A 27,373-nucleotide genomic window follows, 5' to 3' on the forward strand; every position below is an offset into this window, starting at 1 on the left:
GGATTGCAAGAGTTTATAACTTCAAAATCTTGTAAACGCAATCCACTGCCATTGTTAAACATTGTCTTCATTCAAAATATTGAATTACTTTCTTTCATAGGGTGTGATAAGAAAGGGGATAGAGCCACTTGGAAAGGGTGTTTTCCAAAAGTGATATAGGTGTTAGAGAGTGAGTAAGGTACAAGGGAATCTCGGGGTGAGCAATTGTAATTACTACTCTTAATATCTGGTGAAGAAATCTCTTGTGCTGGAAGAGTACTAGATGTAGCCATCAGTGGACAAGAAGGTGAACTAGTATAAAACCATATGTGTACTCTCTTCTCCTTTATCTCTTTACATTTACTTGATTATTTGTGCATATCATTTTTTGCTAATATTAACTCTTGAATTGTGTAGAAAAATCAGTCATAGTTTTAAACAACTAATTCACCTCCTCTTAGTTATCATCTCAATCTTACATGAATTTATTGGCTCATTAATGCTATTCTTCCTTTGTTTTTTAGGCTCATCCGTGCCATTCTCATGTATGGTGGATGAACTGGTTCAAAGTCAACTATAGGCCACAACTTTGGCCTATAAATGGTCAAGATAATATGGGAGAATGAGTTTAAGAATTGAGTGTAATATGTATCCTCAAAAAGTGTAAAGATGTATACATGACAAGTGTATTATTCATCATTCAATTTATATTATATCTATTTAGGCGTCAATAATGACTGGAAATGAATAGTAAATGATACAATAACAATATAAAAAATCTTTATATTATCAGTATATACATTTTTTCTCTTAGAATTTTTGCTTGCCAGGGATATATTAGCCAATAAAATATATGAAAACTAAAGATCAAGTATAATAGGTAAAAAATAATATACAACATGTAGACGAACCTACATCATTTCTAGTACTAGAGGATCTAGTAATATATGACTTAAAAAAAGAGAGTAAATATTCCTTTTAATATTTCATGTTTTTCAACCTTTACTAGTTTGGTCTCTCAAAAATGAAAAACCCAAAATGGTCTTAAAAAATTTAAACGTTAGTCAAATTAGTCATTTTTAGCATATTTATAACACCTAATACAGACTAATTCGACCCTAAAAGGACTAATTTGACCTACATTTAAAAATTTTGTGCACCATTTTGATTTTTTAAAATTTGAGGGACCAATCTAGTAAAATCGAAAAGCATAATTGACTGAAATGAGTATTTACTCTAAAAAAAAGTTAACAACACATATTTTAAATTATTTTTAAATAAAAATATATAAATCATGAAACAAGTCTAGGCCTTACATTCCACTACCAGAGAGAATTCCAACACTCTTCGAACACATAATCCTCTAGTATATGGTTCATGTGCCACATATATGTCACTCCATGACCGTAAGGGATCCTTGACACGTCCTACCATTTCTATATGCACAATTGCACATGTCATTTTACCTAAGTGGACAACAAATTTATCTTTGCCCTTGGTTATTTCAAAAATTGCATATCCCTGGTCTCCACACCAATATGGTGTCTAACCATTAGCTTCTCTTTTAACGTCTCAATTATATTTTGTATCATGAGACATATATTCCCTCTATACCTCAATATTAAATCTGCGAGTTGGTTTTTAGAAAGCAATATATCAAATAAGAAAGGTTGGACGACATGAAATACACTTGTAAATGTTGAAAATATATTTGTATGCTTCTATATTTATGCTCAAAACTCAATCTGTCATAAAATACAATTAAAGTAATGACATTTATTTATTTTATCATATTGGTTATTTAATTAAATAGATTATATGATAAAGTCATTGATTAAAAATTATAGACTTGTTATTATAATAGAGATTATAAAAAATTAGAAGCATATCTTTTATAATTTATAATCTAAATTGTTCTTGATCATAAATCATTGAGAATATGACACCAATGACTCGAGTAGATCAACATATGTGAAAGTATTTATTGAATAAATATTAACATATCTCATTTATTAAATTGTACATATATATGATGTATATGTAGACATGATCATTGAACTACTCAACTGAGAATTCCCAATGATTAAATATTACTTGAAGTTGTCAATAGGAAACTCTCCATAAGAAATGAAATAGTTTTCTTTCTCTTGAGATTATTATGGTAATAAACATGTTATATATTTTATTTTGATTTTGGACATAAAATGTCTTATGACATTATTTGAATGAATATTAGATATGATTAAAGTGTTTGTAGAATTAATGGTTAATGAAGAAATTCATCAACTCGTAATGAGTTTTAGCTCTATAATAAAAGAAGAGCTTGACCAAGATATCCATATGAATAAAGAAATAAGTTTATTTGAGTCATTGTGACAACTTATTAAAGTTTGACAATCACACCATACTTTAAAATTAGTCCAGAGCTGTAAAGATGAAATGAAATATTTTAATTAATCTTCTAGCGATTCATAAAAATAAAACATATATTACTTCATACTAACTGCCCGTTAAGGAGTGTTGCTAGACGCCAACCTTATCACCAATATATATGTATATATATTGATGCATATGTTAGGTTCCTAGAGTGAAAAAGAAGTAACATAAGAGAGAGAGAACAAAAGATCTCCATGAGTGTTTTGTTACAATAAACAAAAGAAGACAAATGATGTTGTCTTTTGTACCATCTTCTCTCTTATTTATTTTCTACACATATATACAAAAGAGTTTTGTGAGTAAGCTATCTTTGTTTTAGAGTGCTCTATTTTCTATTCCATTAGTTTAAAGAGTTGATAGCAAAGATTAGTGTTAGTGTAGATGTACATGTGTAGAGTTTTCATAATATTGAAGAACAACTTTAAAGATTCAAAATCTAAAATCTGGTACACATTTTATATGTAGTTTTTTACTATATATAATTTTATACACAAATAGATCTATGTTTATTTTATTGTGTGTGTTAAGAATACTATAAGACAACTTTCAATTAGTACTAGAGCATGATTTTTGTATTTAATTTATATATATTTTTGGAAACATGTCTGCTAGTATATATAATACACATATATGAAAGAGAGAATAGTCTATGTGTGTGCAAAAAAGAGATTGTCTCTCTTAAGTTACAATATGTGAAACTAAGAGCAACCACAGTGGTTGTTTTCAGGGTTGTTCTTAATGAAATAAGAACATTCTTACTCTATTCTCCAGTATGTCATTCTTATTTTTTGACTTTTGTTCTTAAATAAGAACAATTTTTTGTTGTTCTTAGCCAATAGAAAGTGAGGGGAGAGGTAGATGTTAGGTGAAAATGTAAATGTTTTGGGACCCAAATAAGAATAAAAATGATGTTTGACATTATGGAAAAAATATATGTTGTTCTTATTTCATGGGGAGTTATAATAAATTATAAAATAATGTGTGAGACATAAATAAGAATGAAGATTGTAATTGTTGTTGGTGATACTCTAATATATTATGAATAAGAATGAAGGAAGTGTCGTGTCTGTACAAGTCATTGTTCCTGGTTTTTTTCCTTCTAGTGCGTATCTGTTTGGACATATATATGTAGGGGCCGATCTTCCCTAGGGCAGGTGGGGCAGTTCCCGCACCCCCCCCCCTAAATATTTTTAAAATTACCATAGATATATTTTTTTAATATGTTTCAAAATTCAACAACAAAACTCAAGAACAAGAGTGTAACATTCATGCATTGTCTATTTATACATAGTCACTATATTATCCATCATTCATTTAGATTAATTTTTAAAAAGTTAATAAAGATTAAATGTAAAGTGGATGATGAAGTGATAGTGTATAAAACTCATACGCTATTACTGCATACATTTTTCTCCAAGTATAATACTTCTACACGACCTATTGGACAAGAAAAAAAAATCATTATTCTCTTCATAAACTCCCACCCTCTATGAAGCTTCACTCTCTTGAGTATGACATGACATATTCCCCTATCTCTAATATAGCTTATGATAACTCTGATATAGATTTTGGTAACTCTACAACTTAAACCCCATTTATTTTTCACCTTAAAAATGTCTTATTTACTCTTTATAAATCATTTTTCTTCAATTGATTTTTCCATAGGCACATTATCATATGTTTATGAAGTCATATATCTTATACATAGTCCTGCCTGTCTAAAATTAGAGTAAGGATTCTCTCCATTAATGGAGAGGCAAGTGCCATAAAATAATACACAAAAAGCAACATGCAATGACACTTTTATTCTTTTATTTAGCATGAAGTCACAATTTTGCCATTGAAAGTATGAGGAAAAATAATCACTTACCTCTCCATTAATGGAGAGGAGAGGATCTTTGTTCCTAAAATTATGGTCAAGATCCACCACTTATATATATATATATATATATAATATGAAAGAGAAAAGTCTTTATGTGTGTATATATCATGAAGAGGCAAAAGACTATGTGCATTTTTTATATGTATAAGGTGTAAAGAGAGCATATCCTCTTTCACCATGTTTCATGTTTAAAAGTAAGTCAAAGCCATTGTGCATTTTTTGTAAGTGTTATGCATTTTGAAAGAAATAAGAACGGGAAAGAAATGCACTTTCCAGAAAGCAAATATATATATATATTGTGCATTAGTATGTCTTTCATATATAAAAGGTATAATGAAGGCATTGTTTTTTCTGTGTTGTGTTGATTGGAATAGTGTTCTAAAGAAAAAAAAAATTCCATAAACATGATATATGTGTGTTTGGTTGCCTGTTTTAAGTTACTTTGCATCTTTTAGTAACTTTTTGTAAGTTACTCACGCATTCATGTTATTCTGCATCATTAAGAAAATAAATTTTTTTATACAAATCTTAAATACTGAAGTGATAAAGCAATGTCATGCATGATGTATTAAATTTTTATAATATTTGAAGATGTGTTATATTTTTTTATTATACGTCATGATATATATTTAGAATTTAATAACAAGGAACGATATGAATATCATGTAACTTGTAAATTAAATCAAGAGTAAATTATACTAATACTTCCTGAGTTTTAGTGAAGCTACACAAACGACCTCTCCATTTTTTACACCGATAAAGAAACCCCTAATTTTTATACATACATTATATTGATTACGCATACGTGAGAAACAAGTGTGATTTTTTAAGCAAAAAGGGGTGGTAAGTGTAATTAAGTTAAACAAAATATGGTATATTGTGGAAACAAGTACAAATAGTATACGAGTCAATACATTTTCATTATTTTTTGTTCGTTGTAATATAGTATAAGAGTTAAACACTGTCTCCTTAAAATTATTGATGCATCTTATAATTAAAAAAAGTAATGAAAATATATTGACTCGTTACTATTTAGATTTGCCTTCATAATATATCATATTTTGTTTAACTTTAATTACACTTATCATTTTTTGTTTAAAATATTACATCTATTTCTCACACAGGGTAGTCAGTGTAATGTATGTATAAAAATTAGGGGTTTATTTGTAGGTGTAAAAAATGGAGGGGTGGTTTGTGTAATTTCACTAAAACTCAGGGGTGTTAGTGTAATTTACTGTTAAATCAATTGTTACATGTGATGTTTGTTTAGAATTTAATAACATGAAATGACCTCACAATCAGGGAACATGTAAAATTAAATTGTTTAAAACATATATACTAATAGGAATGACTCAACAAACAAGTGACTATTGGTATGAATTTTTTAATGAAATTATATGTGATACATTTGAATACTTTAAAGTATGTATGAGAAACGACTTGGCAACAAAGGGGCTCTTTCATACTTTTAGAATAATTTATTTATTTCAATTAGAAGAAATAATGATTTCTTTGATTATAATAATTTGTCTCTCACATTTATTATAAACAAATTTATTGGCTTTAGATTTCCAAAATGTCCACTATATCATTACGCTCCATTCTTGAAACCTCTAAACTGATCGGAGCCAATTATAATGATTGGTACCATAACTTAAGAATAGTTCTCATGCATGAAAACCTAATTAAGACCATTGATGGACCCGCTATCGCTCCTCCAGTGGACTCGTATAACATTGAAGCAACCAAAGTGTATGAGAAATACAAGGAAGATTGTTTGAATGTTAAATACATTATATTGTCATTCATGAATTCTGAACTTCAGAGGCAACATTAGGATATGGATCTAACTGCTATCATTGAGTATCTTAAGAAGATGTATGGTTGTCAAAGCAGGACTGCAAGATGCTAGTTATCCAAAAAGTTGTGTAGGTCCTTAATGCATGCAAATAGAGGTGTCAAAATGGGTGGGCACGATCGGCTTGGCCCGCATAAGCCCGAAAACTTATAGGACTTGAGTATCATATTATGTACTTTTATTAAATCCGATATTTTTATCCCAGACCGACCGAGCTATATTAAAACCGGGCTCGGGCCGGGCTTACTAGGGCAGGTTCGGGCTACCCATTTTCCATATTTTTTTAATCTTTTTTTGGGGTGAAAATTCTTTTACGAAATATCTTATAATAAAAAATAGATAATAAATATTGTGTTATGAACTTTGAATAGGTAATAGAGTAATGCCTATAATATAAATAAATTCTTTTACCAAAAAGTTTCTCACTAAGCTCACATAATTTTTGTGTTTAGCTTACACTCCCTCACATGGTTGGTTTATGTACAACTCTTTGATTTTCAAACAAATTCACAAGTTGATGATAAATGATTTTCCAAAAAGTTTGCATTTTATAAAAGTTATGACATTATGAATTATTCACAAAAAATTTCAGATTTTCATCTCATGTTGCTCATCAAAGCTTGTTAATTTACAAGGTTATTGATCTTGTTAAAAAAACAATGTTTAAGCCAAGTTGTGTTATTCACCAAGTTTAGTTTCAAAACTTTCACTTTTTAAATAAAATATCAAAGGAAACTAAAGTAAACACAGTACTAAAAATTAAACACACTAAAAAAAATTAAAACGCAATCAAACACACTAAAAATAAATTTTAAAAAGCACAAAAAAACACAAATAAATTTCTTAAGTTCTTGACTTGTCCTCAAGTCATTTTGAAAAAATATTTTAAGGAAGTTTGTGTAACATTTTCAACGAATGAAAAATGAAAACCAACCAACATTTTTAGGAGAACACAAAATTTCATTCTCCTTGATTTTACTATCTTCTTCAAGATAGTAGTGCCTGCAGAACCAACTCTTAATTTTTGTCTATTTGTTTTTAGACTTGTTTTCCTATAAATCATTAGAACTTGCAATTTCTTTTTCCTTGAGGTTAGTTTAACAATTTACATGAGTTTCTCAATGTTCAACACATTATGTTCATGAATAAAATTTGATTGACAAAAATTTCAATCAAACATCATGTTTTTTTAATGAAAATTATGTTTTACAACTCTGGATATTCCTCACCATATGACTTCCACCATTGTGTTGGACTTTGGGTTTCAAATCCAACTGTGACTACTATACTACTACCAAAAAACATTTTCCAACCCTTAAAACCTATAATTTGAGAATCAACCTTCTTAATTATATCAATATCACCTCACCGTTCTTCTCAAATAGACAAACATCCCTTACTTAAGTTCACAAACGACCTTAAATCCAAGATAATAGTGCAACATGGGATTAATATAATAGTCTGTAGTATGAAAAGGCAGATGAAGTTGATTTACACATATTCAAGACAATATTAGTTATCATGATAATTTACCTATTAAAGACATTATTGAAAACCTTTTGTATGATCTCCTTAATCGAGTCCATTTCTTCATAGATATAACCTATGGTTTGTTTCTCATATGAGTCTACCAAATTGAGCACTTTGATTAGGGATAAAGCGCCCTTCAAACAAGTCACAATATTTTTTCAAAATCCATGACCACATTCTCAACGTGATTTCCATCTCTTATCCTTGCATATTGACTTTCCTTCCATTTAATAGATGTGAACATTCTCCTTAATTCTCTTTTTTTGTCCAATAAGCAATACAATGTTACGTAAGGCGTTACAAAACGAGTCATGGTCAGCCTCACCAAATCTTTCCCATTGGTGACGTTTTGCAAAAATTCAAAAGTCCTTCCATATATATATATTTTAACCTTCTTTCCCCTTAATGTCGGTTGTTTGTGTACTTTTATCTTCACATAGTCCTCCAACATTAATCTGATGCAATAGGCGCCACAAAGTGCCCAATTCAATTTTGTCATTTTCTCCATCAAGATTTATCTCACGCCTTTGTAATTTGCATCATTGTCCGTTACAATTTGGACCACATTTGCCTCACAAACCTCCTTCGCAATATCATCCATCATCTTAAAAATCTTGTCATGCGTTTTTTAATGTGGAAGACATCTATGAACTTCAAAAAACAGTTTCTCTAGGGACACTCACTAAGAAGTTCAATATGGTTCGCCTCCTCTTGTTAGTCCACCGGTCGGACATTATAGTGCATCTCATGTCCTTCCAATAAGTTCTATAGTCCTCTATAATAGCCTTGGTTGATTCCATATATTTCTTCAAATACTTAACTCTAAGCTCATGGTAGCTTAAATCTCGAACCATATATTTCAACATTCTCAAACATGCTATCAAATTTATCGACGTTAACGCATTGAATGGTATGCCATTTTCCTAAAAAAATGTTGCATTATCTTCATAAGCTTCCTCTCACAACTCCTTCTTATAAATGTCACTGATGGTGGTTTGAATGTTAATCCCTTTTTCTTGAAAATACTCGGAGTCAATTATTTCCGTTTCCTTTTCTCACCAACTTCTTTTACATCATCTTATGATTTCTTGTTTAGTTTATCTTTCAAAGAAGCTTTGATGTTCCACATTTCTTTCTTCGATGCATCAAGTACAGTTACAGGATTTCTCTAGTGCATCAAATACAGATACAGGCTCCAATATCTTTTTTGGTACCCGCCAAATGGTGGTTTATTCTATAAACTCCTCATGTTATTGTCTTTTGACAATATATATACTTGATATTTCTCGTATTACCATAGATTGAAACATCATGCTTCCATGCCATATCACTTCTATTTCCTGAAGCATTTTCGAGAACCTTGGAACTGCTTAAATTTTCAACAATATGAACTTAAGTACCACTTGCATCACCAAACCTAATTGTTGCGATTATCAAATTTAAATCTCAAACGTAAGTATAATTATAAGACTAAATTGAAAATAATATGTAACTTATAGGACCAAATATTAATTATGGCTTGTAATAATTTTTGCACTTGAATATAAGGCCCACCAATTATTTATCATAACATTGAACAAGGGGTAATTGGTTGTATTGAAACTTAATTCACAGTATTTTACTAAAATTTGGTAAATGTAAAAATTAAAAACAAGATAATAAATGTTCATCACACCAGTTACATACCTATTTTCTATTCATATACCTCATCTACTAGTTATTGTTCAAAGAACAAAATATTTTTATTATAAAGTAAATATAGACATATACTAGAAAAAGAGTGTACGTTTGTCTAAAAAACATCACAAGTAAAGCCGGATGCAGGCTTTATAGTTAGCCCAAACTCTAAACCCATTGTGCATTAAATTTGAAACGTTTTTTTTGTATCTTTGTTGATAGACAGTTGTAACCAAATTTTTGTTTCTTTAGTGATAAACAGTTGTAAGCACGTTTGAACAATGTAAGATCTATTTTCTTCTTTCACTACTGCCTGTTGTTGCATCATAAAAGAAAAAAAGAGATAATAATAAGGAAATAGATATGAATGTATCATTTCAAAGATCATTATTGATTTTAACTTCTTACCTCTTCATTATTGATAATAAGGAAAAGTTATCATATGAAATCTTGAAGATGGATTCCTAAGGGCTTCTGCTTGTGGTTGAGCAGGGGTAGGGACCTCTACTTCTATTATGGGTCGTGGTTGAATGGGGAGGGAACTTCTATTCTGCTAGTGTTAAAGAGGAAAGAATTAGGGTTTTTTTAATCCATATTTAAACTGAAAAGGGTCGGGGCATAGGCCCATTTTTCACCAAAAGCATAAGCACCAACTTGTTCTAACCCTACGAGTCAACCTGGTTATCTCTCTGTGCAGGCAAGTCAAACAAAGCCTTGGTCATTCTCTACTAACCCCTTAAATGACATATTCACTACCTGAACAAAACCTATACAGTGAAATGGCAAATAGTCAACAGATACCATTATAACCCACCTACGAAGTTTTGATGAAGACAAGGCCTTATATGGAAACTTGAAGACTTGGACATCTCAAGAAACAACATACCAATAACTCAAGGTCAACGTCATAAAATCCAGGATTGCTTTTTACATTCTAGAGTCCTAAGATGATTGCCTAGTATTGAATCTTAGGGTAGGTAAACCCAATATGGAAGTTTCTCACAAAGAGTCTAAAATAAAAATCACATAAGATGAGGCATAACATCTACATAAATATATATGATAAGTAACACCCATGCATTTGCGTTTAGCATACATGGTTTTGTGCATAAAGGTTTTAATCATTTCTAAATTCATGATTGCATGATCATTCATCATATAGGGTGTTTACCATATAATTAGAAAAACCATTTTTAGACGATTTTAATCGATTAACCCATTTGCTAATCGATTAAGTCCTGGTGAAATCCTTAATCGATTAAGGAAAGTCGTAATCGATTAAATAGAGTTCGGAAGCTAACCTCCCAGGATTTCTGCTTATTAATCCATTAAGCAAGTTTTTAATCGATTAAGTCATAACTGAAAATTTGTTTTCAAGAAACCCGTTAATCGATTAACATGGCAATTTAATCGATTAATATTAGTTGAGTCAGTTATGAACTAATTATGTTATTTTGAAACATAATCAAATCAGATTTTAAATTAATATTTTCACACTTTCATTCAGGATTGAAAATATACTGAGAGAAAAGAAAAAACAAAAATTCATGGTGCTTAAGTTTTCAAAGTTATTTTGGTTGATTCTTTGAAGTTTTTCTTGCATACTTTTTCAAGAGTGAAAAGAGAGAGTCTTTTCAATGTGCAAACATTTTTCATTCAGTTGAAATACCTTGCATGATTTCTACACTTATTTCTTAGGACTGTTTGTGAGATTATTCTATCAATGGTTATATAAGAGTCGATTTCATTGTCGTTATCTGCACAATCTTGTGTGCAAAGTAACTCGGCAAAATTTAGTAAATTTGAGGATAATTCTCGTGGTGTGTGGTATCATCACAAGTTGAGAATTTGTAGTCTTCACAAGACAGTGAGTCTTGATTCGAGCAAGAGTTTCGGTTGGGGCCAGATTGCGCAAATGATGTGATATCCAAGTAGGGGTAGATAGAGGTCAAACAAAGCTTAGTGACTCAACGGTTTCAAGAAGGAAGTTTCTGTCTAGGATTATTATAAGTGTGTTTGTAACTGAATTACATTTCTAATAGTGAAGAAAAATCTCCTAGATCAACCGGAGGCCTATATGTAGTTTGCAAGTGGACCCACAAACGAACCAGGATAAAAATCATCAAGCACATTTTCTCTTTCCCTATCTCTTTACATTTTTGTGTTTACAGTATTCTGTTGTGAAATTGCATTCTGTGATTAATTGCTAATTGGTGTTAATCTATTGATAATCACGAATCAATATTCAGTTAGTAAAGATCTAGATTCATCACTGTTTTACAAAGCAAGAAAACTATTTTTCAAAGAGTAATCAATCAGTATAATCGATTAATGTACTAACCATAATCGATTAACAGAACTGTCCTTAATCAATTAATCTTGTTGATAATCGATTAATAGCAACAACTTTGCATTCTGCGCAAATATCGGAAAAGCGGGATTAGTAATCCGCTACACCTATTCACCCCCCTCTAGGTGTAATATTACCTCACTAGTACCCAACATATAGTCCAGGGTCTCCATAATGTTTTAGCTTCCCAATCATCATTTAACATTCGGGTAAGCTCTCGAACCATTACATTATCGTGGACTGACAAAATATGATGATGATGATGTTGATTCAGAATTGGCTCAAGAAAGTTGCACTAAGTGTGACCGAGATGACCAAGATCCTAATTGCATCAAGCCTGAAAGAGATGGTCAGGCCAACTGCGCTCATGACCAGTCCAAATAGAACAATCATGACTCAGACATTGGAGCACCTGACCCAGCTAAGCGGAAGAATCGTAACCGAGGCATTTTAGCCTCTGACTGAGAGGACATGGCATTTCATCAAACACTTTTCACAATTTTGACCAGATTGCTTGTGAATCAAGCCACCATAAAGCCACATGATTAATTGTGTTTTGCTTTGTTGTTTTTGGTTAATAGTGATTTAGTTATGTTAGTTATGAGTTAGTTTAGGAAGGTGGTATATTTTTTCATCCTATAAATGTATGTTCTTCTGTTTTTGTTCAATCAATGAATGCAATATAATTTCCCACTCTCTCATTTCATACTATATTGGAGTTCCTTCTTTCATCTTCCACATTCATCACCATACATGCCAATATGGATCATTGTGTTTTAATATGGTATAGAGCATCATATGATGCTCTTCTGCACATGAACACCTCTACATTTCTACCACTTTTTTCTTCATATCTTCCAAATCTTTTTTTTCACCTCATTCAGAATGGCCAATGTAGTAACCATCATGAATCCCCTCACTGATCCTTTCAGTCCATACTATTTGCACCCAAATGAAAGCCCATGATGTAGTTTGGTGAAGGATCACCTTACATGAGATAATTATCACTCCTTGTCCAGGGATATGTTGATGGCACTCAAGAAAATGAACAAACTACAATTCGTGGATGGTAGCTTGCTTAAATCAAATCTTGATGATCCTAATTTTGGAGCTTGGGATAGGTGTAACACTTTGGTAATGTCTTGGATCAACCACTCACTGAATCATTCAATTGTGCAGAGTGCTCTACGGCTTGAGACTGCCTATGACATATGGAAAGATCTCAAAGAAAGGTATTATCAACATGGCATATTTCGTATTTGTGACTTACAAGAACAACTATACACAGTTAGGCAAGGAAATCAGTCCATAGATAAATACTATACACCATTGAAAGGCCTTTGGCAAGAATTGGACAACTTCAGGCCCCTCACCTCATGCACTTGTTTGAGCAAATCTTATAGGGAAGAAGACGATGTAATAAGATTTCTAAAGGGGCTTAATGAGCAATATTCGGGTGTAAGACCCGAATATGCTCATGGATCCCCTACCAAATATAAACAAGGTTTTCTCTTTACTTATGCAGCAAGAAAGAAACTTGCTCTCCCCTTTAATGACCTTAATCTTCTTAATTTGAAAATTTTTGGATATTTATGTTATGCTTCCACTCTTGTAAACAATAGAAGAAAATTTGACCATAGAGCTAGGAAGTGTACATTCCTAGATTTTAAACATGGGATAAAGGGTTACATTCTTTATCACTTAGAAATAAAAGAGACCTTCATATATAGAAATGTTGTATTTTATGAAAAAGTATTTCCTTTCTCTAACCAAGACAAAGTGGATGAGAATAGAGATGGAGAATCTCTGCATATAACCTCTTTTAATCAAGGTGATCACAATCTAGATCACCAACTTTATGATGGGTCCCTCAATTCTCAAATAGATCAAAATGACTAGATAAACCACATTGATTAGCCTTGTGAAGCTATTGAGGTTATTTCTAGTGCGGAGTAGAATGAAGTTGTTAGAACCTCTAGCAGGCAGAGAATACCTCCTAGATACTTAAAAGACTATCAGTGTACCTTATGCTAACTGGAAAATTGATTATTATTTTTAACCAAACGGGTTGTCACAAACAAAGTATAAAAGATTGTCGAATCCACAAGGACTTGCTTGATATTCTTTTAATTAGAAAATAATTAAATTTGGGTTTAAAATATTTTTTATTTAGTGGAAATATTAAAATTAAATTAATGTAAAAATAAACGATTTAAAAATATTAAATTCAGAGATGAAGAATGTTTGGGATTAGATTTCACTATTTGTCCTCTAGTATCCAGTAATTACATTCATATATGATTATTCCTATGATTTACCTACCACCAGTTCTTATCAATTTATCAATTCATTGACTAAATAGAGCAAATGACTAAATAAACTAATTCTTAATTCCTTGACAAATTAATCATCTAATCATAATAATATGGGTGTTAGAATGGCTAGTTCAATTAATCATATTTCTTGGCAAGAGTATGTTACTAGTTGATATATTCTAGATCTAATCTAAAGATGGAAATTTCCATTACTCATGTTTAAACATGATATCATGCATTGGGTGATTATACCAAAACAAGCATTAAGAATAAGAAAATCAAGGAAAAACAATGGAATAATATTAAACAATTAAATAGTCATATTGGACACATCAAGTTCAAATAATTACATATAACCCCAGACAGAAGGATTTAGCTACTCATTCCCATGGAAGGTATAGCCATCTGGTTGGTTGACATTCTTCTTCTTACCAAACTTCCTAGAGTGGTTGTTCTCCCCATCCTCATATTTTCTCCTCTAAGTGGTGATTAGTAATGTTTGAGTGATGAGTGATGCCTTCAACCTATAGCTACCCTCCTATTTATACTAATTTTCCATATATTTTCCTTATCTTCAAAGATTATGATAGAATAGAATTAGGTGGTTGAACCATTATCTTCAAAGATTGTGATTAGATTTAGGTGGTTGAACCATTATCTTCAAAGATTGTGATTAGAATTGGATGGTTGAACCATTATCTTCAAGGATTCTGATTAGCATGAGGATCTCCTTTGGCATCTTTTGCTCCTTTTAGCCTATAATCACCTGAACTATCATAAAAACACATATCATAGAATTTGATGCAAATATTTGACTCGATATATATTATGAATTACATTTATGTAGACTTTTAAGGTTAAAAGGTGTTTAATTATCCTTATTGTCTAAGGTAATTTTTGCACTTAACACCTTATGAATGCTTGCATTGATCCCACCCATACCAAATATCCTTCACCTTATGTTCTATCTTATAAGAATCTATTTGCTACATATAAAAGTTTCATCCTTAACATTTCCTCATTATCAGAACCTAGTGATTATAATAAGGCCACACAACACCAACACTGGGTGGATGCCATAAAAGAAGAATTACAAGCTTTAAACAAAAATGAGACTTGGGTTATCATAGACCTCCCTAAGGACAAGAGAGCCATAGGATGTAAATATATTTTTAAGGTCAAACACAATCCTGGTGGAACCATTGATAGGCATAAGGCCATATTAGTGGCTAAAGGCTATACTCAAACAACAGGTATAGACTACCTAGATACCTTTAGCCCTATTGTGAAAATCACTACCATTAAAGTTATTCTAGCCTTAGCTTCTATTAAAAGATGGCACATTCACGAATTTGATGTTAAAACTACTTTCCTTCATGGTGACTTACTTGAAGAAGTCTACATGAAAGCCCCTCAAGGTCTAAACATTGCTGATAAATCTAAAGTGTGCAGGCTTCAAAAGTCCTTGTATGGATTGAAACAAACTAGTAGGTAGTGGAATGTTAAGTTAAGTGCAGTTCTGATGCAGAATGGCTACACTCAATCTAAAGTTGATTACTCATTATTTGTTAAAAGTTATCACCATTCTTTTATGGCCATATTAGTGTATGTTTATGACTTAGTGTTAGCCAGAAATAATTTGAAAGAGATTCAATTTGTAAAACAACTTCTTGACAAGAAATTTAGCATTAAGGATCTTGGAACTTTAAAATACTTCCTTGGGATAGAAGTTGTTAGGACTAAAAGAGGTATTAACCTCTGCTAGAGGATGTACACCTTTGATCTCCTTCAAGATGCAGAGTTGCTTGCAGCCAAGCCTGCCTTAACACCAATAGATAATGCAATAAAACTCCATAGCAAGTGTGGTTCTAGTCACCCCAATCCTACTACCTATAAGAAGTTATTAGGGAGACTTATCTATCTCACTCACATTAGACCGAACATCTCTTTTGTAGTAAGTCGCCTAAGCCAATTCCTATCTAAACCCATCATGGATCACTATAATGTTGGGCTGAGAATCCTTAGGCACCTTAAAAATGCCCTAGCAAGGGGTTATTTTTTCCCATCAACACAAAGATTAGCCTAAAAGTTTTTAGTGACTCTGATTGAGGGGCTTGCATTGACACTAAATAATATGTAACTGACTTTTGCTTCTTAATTGGTGATTCTCTTATATCATGGAAAATCAAGAGGCAAATGACTATTTCAAGATCCTCTACTGAGGCTGAATATAGAGCCCTTGCTCTTGCAAGTTGTGAAGCTCAATGGTTATCTTACATTCTCAATGATTTACTTGTTCTTAACACCAATTTCATTGTTTTATATTGTCACAATCAATCATCCTTTTACATTGATGTCAATCTAGTGTTTCATGAAAAGACGAAACACATTGAACTGGATAGTCACTCAATTAGAGAAAAAGTTATAAATGGAATTGTTCACTTGAGTTCTATTTCTACTAAATTTCAAATTGCAGATATCTTCTATCCTCTTTCATCCAAGCTTGGCCATTGTGATACATAGTCCAACTTGGATGGGGATGTCAAAATATGATGATGATGTTGTTTCAGAATTGGCTCAAGAGAGCTGCACTAAGCCTGGCCAAGATGACCAAGATCCTGACTGCATCAAGCTTGACCAAGATGACCAGGCCAACTACGCACATGACCCAGCCAGAACAATTATGACGCAGGCATTGGAGCACCTGACTCAGCCAAGTACAAGAATCGTGACCGAGGCATTTTAGCCTCTGACTGAGAGGATATGGCTAGGACCAAGATCATAACCTTGTTGGCCAAGCATCAAATAGTTGTGTCCAATTACGCATTTCATCAAACACTTCTCACAATTTTGACTAGATTGCTTGCGAATCAAGCAACCATAAATCCACGTTATTAATTGTATTTTACTTTGTTATTTTTGGTTAATAGTGATTTAGTTAGGTTAGTTATGAGTTAATTTAGGAGGGTGGTATATTTTTTCATCCTATAAATGTATGTTCTTTTGTTTTTGTTCAATCAATGAAACTAAGTGTGTTATGAATGGAGATCTCAATGTTTTGATTTATGTCCCGGATCGATTAAAATGTATCATTCAATTAAATAGAAAAATCATAAAAACAAAATTATATTACTTATTAATCTTGGATAACGTGTTAATCTTGGATAATATAATTAATCTATGATAACGTGTTAATGCTAACAACTTTAACATATGTAGTTAATTCATTATCAACCACGAACAGTGGGCATGAGATTAATATAAATTGGATGAGGGAAAAACATAAATGCATAAAAAATGCTTATGCATATGGAGCCTAAAATTGGATGGTGCTTCCAAAAGGCTACAACATCAAATACACTAAGGTTTTATTTGGGAGTTATATGGGAAAGGGATGGAGAGGAAACAAAGGGTTAGAAAATGAGAGGAAAGGAAGAAAAAATGAAGACAACCATTTCTCTTATTTGGACTATGAAATTTAGATAGGGAGAGTAAATTAATGATGTAATAATATTTTTTTATTTTTCCTTTAAAAATGTAGTTATCAATGAGAAATCACAATAATATATAATTATATAACATTACTAAAAATATTTAGGTATATTAACATTTTATTTCCAAAAAATCCTAAATTGGAGGACTTTAAAATAGGCATATAGAGGGTTTTTGAGGAAACCTTCCAAAATCTTTCCCTCTCCTTCATCCAACTCCCAAACAAGGATACAACTTTTCAAAATCATCTATTCCTTTCCGTTCCAAAACCAAACTCTCAAACAAAGTCTAAGACTTTTGTGTCCCTCCCAAAATTATACAAAGTATCCGGAACGCTTAGACTTGTGTGACAAACGCAAGTCGTACAAAAAGTTGTTATGACTGAAATACGTTCAACAATATTATACAAAGTACCCAAAATTATATAAAGTATCCGGAACGCTTAAACTTGTGCGACAAACGCAAGTCGTCCAAAGAGTTGTTATGAATGAAACACGTTCAATATTTTGAAATGTATGATTTGCTAATGCTTGAATATTTGTTTTAACGAATGTATATCTCAATATTCAAGGTTATATGAACAGAAAATCTCAACATTGAATGCTATCTATTTCTTCATTCTCCAAAAAAAAAGCAAGCAAAAAAACCAAAAGCCTATAAAGAAGCTCGAGAAAAAAAACTTGGTATAGTAGAATAGAATTGTAAATCTAGAACTTTATACTTCTTACTTAGTTATTAGATCAAACCCTTTTCAATCTAATGTATTAAATTATTTGCATAGAGTTGTTGAATACTCAATATGCCAGAGAAAGGTTGTGAATACTCAAAATGTCTAGATATCCTTCCCCTTTAACAAATTACCATAACATCTTGATAGTTTTGCATTTGGTACCTTTCAACCATCCCTACCCATTCTCCATAATCACAATCACTATCTTGCAGCCATCAGATAAAATAAAATAGAATCCATAAGTTTCTGTGTTATACGAAATGCATGCAGCTTCTGATAATGAAAAATCTTTCAAGATACAACAATGTGATAACAACGCAACTAGCCTTCATAATCTCCTTGGGAAAATTTGTTCTCAGGATAAAACACAGCTATAACTTGATTTCCACCAAATTTTCTTCCATTCAATCCAACGCGGGCTTTTGTAGCACCATCAACATCAACGTACTCCAAAAACACCTGCAATTATAGCCACAATTTATAGAATGCAATAAATTTTGCAGATTGAAAGCAAAACACATCATAAGAATTTGCCCACAAGTTAATGTTTTATTTTTTCATTAGTAATTGCTGACAGATCCTCAAATATATTAGCAGAAAAAGAGAAAACCGCCACAAACAAGAAAGTTATAACTGAAAGGACAGCAGAATTTTCAGAAGCATAGACCAAAGACCGCACCTTTCCAACTCCAGGGGCCACTTCACCATCTGGTCGTGGGCGAGGGATCACCACATTCACCAAAGTACCTGCAGATTTTGGAAACCAGAGCGAAGTGAAATACACAAATAAGTTGTAAAAATATGTAATTAAACAAGTGCATGTAGGGAAACTGAAAGACAAGAAAGTTATGGAGGCTTCAGCCTGTAAGTTAGGTTTGAGTCGTTATAGTAGAATGTGGGGACTACAAACGGCTGTAAAACAAAGTACATAGGAGAAAATTGAAATCAATTTCTTATAATTTGTAGTGGAAGACAAGCAAACTAAATCCGAAATTACCAAATTTGGAGCACTCCTGTCTCATATCATCAAGAATCTCTTCGTAGTCCTCGTCATCTTTGAGTTCATCAGCAGCAACTGCATGAGTTAAGCAAACCACCTTTGTTGCCACTAATGCTGGTTGTAACATAAGTTTCTACAGAAATCCAAAGTATATAGCAATTAGACTGTTAAAACATGCACAACAGATCTAGGCAAAAAAAGTTTAAGTGACAATCCCCTCAACCTGCAGAGCAATCTGCTGCTGTGCGTGCATTAAAATGCTCTCTTGCTCAGGTTTAGGCTGCACCAGGCTTGAACCTTGATTAGCTCGTCTAACAGTCAGAGTCTTATCTCCCATTTTTATTCCATTGAGAGCTGCACATGCAATATCTGTAACTGCAAGGTCTTGGTAAACACAAAATGCATAGCCCTTCGAGTTTCCAGTTTCTCTGTCTTTCACCAAATCAAAACCCCTTAGAGGACCAAATGTCTCTAAAAGCTCCCTGATCTGTGTTTCAGTGAAGTAATAAGGAAGTCCACCCACAAAAATCCGATCAGGCCCATCAAGTCCACCAGCCGACCCAGGTGTTAAGCCAACAGCACCCAGGTTGAGGTTTGGGTTAGGTTGGCTTGGGCCTAAGGTAGCAGCTAGAGAAGGATTATAATCAGTAGGTCTCCTAACCTTAACAGGTGCCCCCTGGATTAGAAATAAAATAGAATTAATTTGGATTGGCATCAATCAATGTACTCGCATTCTTGCAAAAAAACTACTATGAACTCCAAGGGGTTGCTAGCTTCGGGTATTTGGTTTTCAAATGGCTATTTTCAAAACAAAACATTTGGCGGAAAAAGAACTAAGTTATTTTATTAACTCGTTTTCAAAACAACTTCATCTCAGTTTGAAAACACAACCTTTTTTTTTATTCTAGTATTTGGATTTAAAAATAACCTAACTGGGCCATCACAAGTTCACCACTATGGGTGGCGATGAAAGTGGTCCATACATGGAGATGAACTTGTGCAAATGGGGAGCAGCAGAGACAAGGTGGACTGTGATGGCATCACTCAAAGGAATGGTTGGAATAGTGGTAGAGAAGGGGTTGAGTGGACATTGATGGTGTTCTGATGGAGGATGTCAAACAGAAGTGGAGGGTATCGTGCAAAAATGGTGGTAGTAAGTGATGAGATATTTATCAGATATTATCCTACTTATATTATTCTGGGTTGAGTTTTTATGATCATATTGTATGTTTAACTTCATTAGATTATTCTTATCCTCAAAGTTAGGTGATTAATTTTGTTACAATTACATAAATACATGTATAAACCATCAATGAATATTAAGTCATTTCATTATTCAATTCAAGATAATACCTAGGTAGTCAATTGTGGATAGCGAAGCATAGCAGCCGACACCAAAAACAACATAGCGGGTAGTGGGACGGTTGCTACAGCTAACAGAAAAAACACATATAGTTTATACCCTACACTTATAAAAAAACAAAAATATGAAAATAAACCAAATTAAAGAAGCATGAGAGGAGTAATGAAGCAGTAGTAAAGAAGTGGGTATGTGCAACAGGGAAAGAGAGTGTTGCAGCCTGGCAGTAGGCATCATGGAAGTCAAAGCGCCTTTTTAGGCCTTGCAGGAAGACTGAAAGAGAGTATTGCAGCAGGTGGCAACATGAGGGATTAATGCAGCAAGCAGCAACATGAGGGATTAATGCAGCAAGCAGCAAGCAGCAACATGAGGGATTAATGCAGCAGGCAGAAGCAGGGAAGACTAATGCAGATTGCAGAATCAGGGAAGATTAATGCAGCAGGCAGCAGGCACTAGCGAAGGATTAAACAATTAATGCAGCAAGAGTGTTTCCGAATGTGCAAAGAAAAAGAAGTGGGTATGTGCAACTTTCTGGAAAGAGAGTGCTGTAGCACGGAAGGATTAATGATATTTTTGTAAGGGCAGGGAAAGAAGGGGGAAAATTCTGTTATTGGCTCACTAGTGCGGCTACACATTTTCACGTGATTATAAAAGGATAACATCATGTGTTCTATTAGAGAATAGTGTAGAATGTAATAAGGGATAATTATTAGTTACTTTTGTATAAAGTTAGTTAGATTTGGTAATAGCTTATTGTGCAAGCTATCCAGTCTAGGTTGAAGGTTTTCAAAAAGAGAATTAAGAATTCATGAGAATATGGATTGATCTTGCTCCTCCCAACGCAAATAAGCTGGATTTACATGATTGGTGAGTCTATCATCATTGAGAAAACGAAGAGGAATTTCACTACCTAAAAGCTAAAACAAAACGATTGGCATGATTGGAGGTTAACGTTGCTAACATAAAGTGACGCCACACCAGAAAATTCATCTCTGCCAGCTTCAGAAGGCAGAGGAAGAACCATTGGAGATGAAACAGCTTGCAGCGGTGAAGCACGTAAAGGAGAAAGAGGTGGCGAGAGAGGAGAGGTCCCAGTTGTGGCCATGGCTGACAGTGTCATACCATGTAAGAGAATGAAGAAATAGAGAGAAACACAGAGTCAGAAGGAAATGAATATTTCAGAATTTTATTAACGAAACTGTAAGATACAAAAGAGGTAGATGAGGTATTTATAGTTAATTAAGTTGAATAGCTTACACAGTAAGCTATTAGTAAACCTAACTAACTTTACACAACAGAAACTAACACAATAGTAATCAACTCTTATTACATTCTACACTTCTACACTATTCTCTAATAAAAACCACAAAGATATGAATCAAAAAATATAAAACTGAACACTAGTTTTGGATTATAAAAATTCCGAAGCTTGAAATTGAAAAACACCCCTAAACTGGGTTAAGGTTATGGTTATAAAAATAGATACCTCAAAAATAATACCATCTAAGGCCATTGCATTGCTAGCTTCCTCAACGGACCTCATCTCTACAAAGGCAAACTTCTTGTCATGGTTAATGTAAACATTGACCACCGCATCACCTGTACGCAATAAAATTTGATCAATTTGGTCTCCTCAAATTTCAGAAAACCAACACAATTTATGATTTTAATATACCTGGGCCGGCAGTGTTACCTCCAATGTTAGCCATAACTTGACTGAAGAAAGTAGCAACTGACTGCAGTGTTACATAAAGATTACATAAGCAAAAGACTAAAAAGCCAAAATTATAACGAAACCAGCTCAAAAAATTATCCAATTTATTCTTCACTTGATTATATGCAACTAACAGCTACAACTAGTGAGACATATAATAATGGCATCCTCAACATGCAATATAACAATAATTAGAAGAATTTGGAGTGATGAATATGTAGGAATACAAAAAGAAAAGACCACCATATAATAAAAGTTGGAAGATTATTTAGAAAATAGGCAACCTAGCTGATAACCAAACTTGCCAAGCTGTTCTCATTCAAAAATTACAAGGGAAATATCATTCGGGGCTATTCTAGGCATCAAAAATTTAAAACCAGAGCATATATAAAGATGAATAATAAAAATATCAGCTTATCAAGGAAAATCCTCAAACACCTATTACATACAATAATTAAAAATATCCAAAAACAAGAGAGAACCCGTAAAATTCAAGATCAAATACAAATCCCAGAAAAATTAATATTTATATTTATAAAATAGAACAAAGAGTAAAAGGCTCAAACAAAAAGTACCTGCTCATTGGCTGTAGGAGAGAGGCCCCCAACATACACCCGCCTAGCATGTCGAGTAGCCTGTAAATTTTGGTGAAACAAAGAGACCAAAATTAGGGGAAGTAATACTAAAGGGGCAGGAAAATACCCCAATCTCACTTAAAAAGCTTAATTTATTACCTGTTGTGTCATAGCCTGCATTGGCATGACAGGGAGAGCACTGAATGGCTGCACCTTCAAAAGCACAAATGATTTTTTTTTAAATTAGCAGAAAAATTTGTGCTCCATAATCAGAATTGGCAATAAAGAAAGAACGATACCTGACTTGTAGCCAATGGAAACATATTTTGAAACACTCCAGGAATTGCAGCATTTGTCGCAATCATCTGACCTGCAAAGGGCACAGAAAGGTATTGCACCTCAGAACAAACTGTATTTTAATCTTTTCGGGTGGTAATGCATAAGTATCAAATGACTCCTTTAGCCCCAATTTGCATCAGCTTAATCATAATTTAAGATCAATGCATACATTATTTTAACAAGATCAAAGAAACATTCTAAACAAATTTTAGAGATAATATTTGCAAGTCTACCAAAGTGGCCAACAGTTTCCAGATGTAGACGAACCAGACCCACCAAAAACTGGTGCATTCATTCTTCCGTGGACAATAAAGCTACAAATGTCGGCTCAGGCCATTGTCAGCACATTGGGGCTAGTAGCCCAACATTGCCTTCTTAGAACATAAGACAAGACAAAAACAAAAGAAACACCAAACACAAGACAAAAACCAAAGCATCTTTTAGTTCCAGAATTAAATCAAAATTTAAAAGAAAGACAATTACAGAGCATGGGAAACCAGTCTTAAAGGAGCTATATATTCATATAATAACAGAACATTTCTTACCAAGTAAGCACCATGCAATTTGATATGAATTTTCCATACTAGAACAAAAGGAACAAAGCAGTTAAGATTAAAAAATCAGATTCATGATATATGACAGTAAATGTACCTGTAACAGCAGAAGCACCAGCTAACAGTGCTGAAGCAGGGGGAGCCATATCAAAACCACTAGTCCTTTTGCTGTAAGTAAATGAATTTAGTATTCCAATAATACATGTGACCATTCATGCCAAGAAACATTTTACAGTAGGTGGGATAAATTCTATTTAGAATATTGAAATATATAAAATATGAACTTAAGATTTGTAGCACATTTACATTAGTGGTATTTTCAATTAACAAAAACAAATTTTGTCAGAGAAACATATTAATGGGTACGAAGTCACTGAAAATAACTGTATTTTAACAGGATTTGAAAGCAGTCAAACTATAATAAAAGGGTGGCCCAGTACACGAGGTTCCCACTTAGTGGGGAAGGTAGACGTACACAGCTCCACCCCTGCAAGCGGAGAGGTTATTTCCAGACTTGAACCCGTGACCTCATGGTCACTAAACATCAACCTTACCGTTGGATCAAGCTCATCATCCGCAGTAAAACTATAATGTTGACATAGTATACATGTGGCTCTAACAATAGCAATTAGTAAATGGCATTTGAAAACTACAAATTGAAAGAAAAATCTATAACCTCCAACAATACATGATCAATTAAATGATTAACACGGAACTTCCAACTGGTTTCTAATATTACAATTAGCGTCATAATTGTGTAATACATTACAAAATCGTTTCACAGCCAATTATGGTATCTTTTCCAAATATTAGATAAATCAATCTGTATTTGACTCTTCTGTCTACATCTGTGTATAACTATCCACTAATAATTGTTCTATAAAATTATCAATAGCAAAATGAACTAAAGATATTATGAAAAATAATAATTAAAATGCTCATATAGATTATATATGTATGTGTATACAAATATTTTCATAAATTCAAAGTAAGAGGAAAAATTGAGATCCGACCATATCTAAAGGGACGTGAAAGACCAAAACAATAAAAAAAAAGTCAAAGTAAAACAAAACCGCATCTAATGATCTAACACAATTCAAAAGGAGAAATTTTAACGTAGTAATAAATAAACAGTATGTGGTCATAAACAGTATTTCAGCCAAGGAGAGAACCCCTATAATTTGACCATACCAAGAAATATAATTGTAATTTTCTCTCAAACTAAAATTATGAAGGATGTATTGGATATAAGATCTCAAATAAAACAGCTTTTCAACTATATTAACTATTTCTCCAACTGACAGCCATTCACAACATCATTACACTAGTTTCACATGCACATGTGCCAACTATTTTATTTTATGATGAAACAGAAATTAGGATTTTCCAAATGACAGTCACATGCAACATGTAGCCGTTCATTTTTATACACTTGATGTTAAGGACCTTTCCATGACTTACCTTTTTGAACGTGAACGAGAACGAGATCTTGATCTATGCTCAGGTCTACGCCTTGACACTGAAGTAGATCGAGACCGGGACCTGCGCCTATGCCTATCCTCTCTGTCATAATCTCTTCGTCTGTACCATCAAATAATTTTAGAGAAAAATTCCAAAATAAAATGATTAAAAAACAATTAATTGAAAATAAAATAACTGATTCTATGTGATAAGAGTATCAACTGAACAACCCATGCTGATGAAAATTCTCAAGCTCAAACTGAGTTATATCTTATAACATTAGTGATATCCCAAATGAACTTTTACATGTCAATTCTGATTAAAATTCCCAAGATCCAGCTCAGGTATAAAATAGTATCTAAAATGAACATTTACCTATCATAGTCACGGATTCTGTAATAATCATCGTCATCTCTATCTCTTCCCTTTTCCCTTCTCTCACTGTGATCCCTGTGTCGATCTCTATGATGGCGGTCCCTGTCACGGTCTTTTTCATTCTCTCCATCCTGATCTTGTTCCTTGTCTCTGCTTCCCTCTCTATACCTGTCCCTGCTTCTCTCCTTATCTCTGCTTCTCTCCTTATCTCTGCTTCTCTCCCTATCTTTGCTTCTCTCCCTATCTCCACTTCTCTCTCTATCCCTGTCCCTCCCCTTATCTCTTTTTCTCTCCTTTTCTCTCCCTTTCTCTCGTTCCCTTTCTCTGCCTCTGGAAGATTCTCTATCATAATCACGAGATCCATACTGCCAAAAGACAAATACATATCAGAAGTATAAAATGTAAACAATAACACATCTTCAAAGTTCAAACCTGATAATAGCAAGGAAAGAAGCAACACATAAAATTAAGGTAAAAAATAACCACAACGGTAAAAGAAGCGATCCATGTTTAGCATTATGCTGAGCACATACGAAGCAACCAATAGTACGCACTATTCACAGTAATAGATACCATGCCATAGATAGCAAAATAACATCAGAAAGCAGCTCGTAAAAGTGGCCAGAGCTTATAAATTGTAATTTTTTTAGGCAAAAGAGAAACATGTTAAAATATCATATAAAATAAAAAATTGGAGCAAAAATTAGATATGTTTACATGCTTTCATTTTATTAAGGGAAAAGTTCACAAAACTCCCTTAAACTTTATGTCTTTTGCAAGTAGACAACATGAACTATTTTGCCTCAAAAGGTAGCATGAGCCATTGTAAACATAATAAAATGCTTATTTTTATCTATTTATTGTGATATTTTCAAGCACAATGGTATAAGAATTTAAAAGACAAAATCTAAAATGTACTCAGTGTCAAACAACATCCAAGACAGCTACATGTTCGAACACGACGGTTGTGAAGTGTTCATCTTCCTTGCTGACAAGAGTGGTATTAGATATAATTTCAACAAAGGTCAGTGTAAATACCAAAGGACAAAAAGAATATCAGACTGCAAATTATACCACAACCTACAAACACATCCAGAGTTATACACTAAAATCTGAACATACTTTTTTCGTTGTAAGTGGAAAAAGATTTTCAATGTTATGTTTAGATCGAAAACAAAACATGGAAAACAGCAATTCCCAAATCCCACACAGTATCGGACATACTAAAACGCAGAAGGAATCCAAAACCCTAATTTTGTCTAAATTATAACTCCAAATACGAAACCCTAGAAATCAAAATAGGAGAAATTAACATTAATTTGATGGTGTGGCGATCCTAAACATGCAAGACATAGAAAAAGCATACGTGAGATTTGGATTCAGTGAGATCATGAGCGTGAGAAATATGATGGTCTTTCTCTTCTCCGTGCTCTTCGTATATCTCTTCGTATTCATCCATTTTTTCACTCTCTGTTCTCTTTCTCTCACTCACTATGCTTGATTTGGTTGCACCAAAGAGAAAAGCTTATTATAATAGATTTTTGTAATGTTTGGAATAAGAAAAAATAAATAGAAAGTGACATTTCCTTCTTTTCTCTTATTTGGTGGATAAAACATGAGAAGAAATATGATGTTATAGTTCATATAATAAAAATATCACTAAAATAAAAATAAAAAATAAAAAGATATTGTTTTATTATTAATTAAAAATAAATGTTATAATTTTAATTAACATTTTTAATTGAT

At 32.8% G+C, this 27,373-nt stretch overlaps 1 protein-coding gene and 1 long non-coding RNA gene across 3 annotated transcripts; one reads left to right on the forward strand and one right to left on the reverse strand.

Moving 5' to 3' along the window:
- LOC109345899 lies at positions 1-18,474 on the forward strand. The gene is made up of 3 exons (XR_002107455.1): positions 1-11; positions 3,470-3,472; positions 18,326-18,474. It is a non-coding gene; the product is annotated as an uncharacterized LOC109345899 (long non-coding RNA).
- LOC109345898 (splicing factor U2af large subunit A-like) lies at positions 18,377-27,140 on the reverse strand. 2 transcript variants are annotated; one of them, XM_019585161.1, is made up of 13 exons: positions 26,994-27,140; positions 25,628-25,992; positions 25,253-25,372; positions 23,889-23,959; positions 23,198-23,268; positions 23,058-23,105; positions 22,899-22,958; positions 22,285-22,345; positions 22,096-22,208; positions 19,473-19,925; positions 19,247-19,382; positions 18,929-18,996; positions 18,377-18,708 (listed from the first exon to the last, which is right to left on the reverse strand). In XM_019585161.1, the coding sequence occupies exons 1-13, from the start codon at positions 27,084-27,086 to the stop codon at positions 18,571-18,573; spliced, it is 1,797 nt and encodes a 598-aa protein (XP_019440706.1). In that variant the 5' UTR covers positions 27,087-27,140; the 3' UTR covers positions 18,377-18,570. The 2 variants fall into 2 exon arrangements, with proteins under 2 accessions (XP_019440706.1, XP_019440705.1); XM_019585160.1 differs by having other exon boundaries at positions 23,058-23,111.

This window comes from Lupinus angustifolius, chromosome LG04 (genome assembly GCF_001865875.1).
Source record: "Lupinus angustifolius cultivar Tanjil chromosome LG04, LupAngTanjil_v1.0, whole genome shotgun sequence".
Taxonomy (NCBI): Eukaryota; Viridiplantae; Streptophyta; class Magnoliopsida; order Fabales; family Fabaceae; genus Lupinus; species Lupinus angustifolius.

What these genes read in the sequence shown, in the direction of transcription:
- LOC109345898 (XM_019585160.1), bottom strand. Translation starts at nt 27,086, where the DNA reads ATGGATGAATACGAAGAGATATACGAAGAGCACGGAGAAGAGAAAGAC. An exon ending in TAGATGGTATTATTTTTGAG is followed by an intron (nt 19,926 to 22,095) that starts GTATCTATTTTT and finishes TTTCTAATCCAG; the next exon opens with GGGGCACCTGTTAAGGTTAG. An exon ending in ACAGGAGTGCTCCAAATTTG is followed by an intron (nt 18,997 to 19,246) that starts GTAATTTCGGAT and finishes CAAAATCTGCAG; the next exon opens with GTACTTTGGTGAATGTGGTG.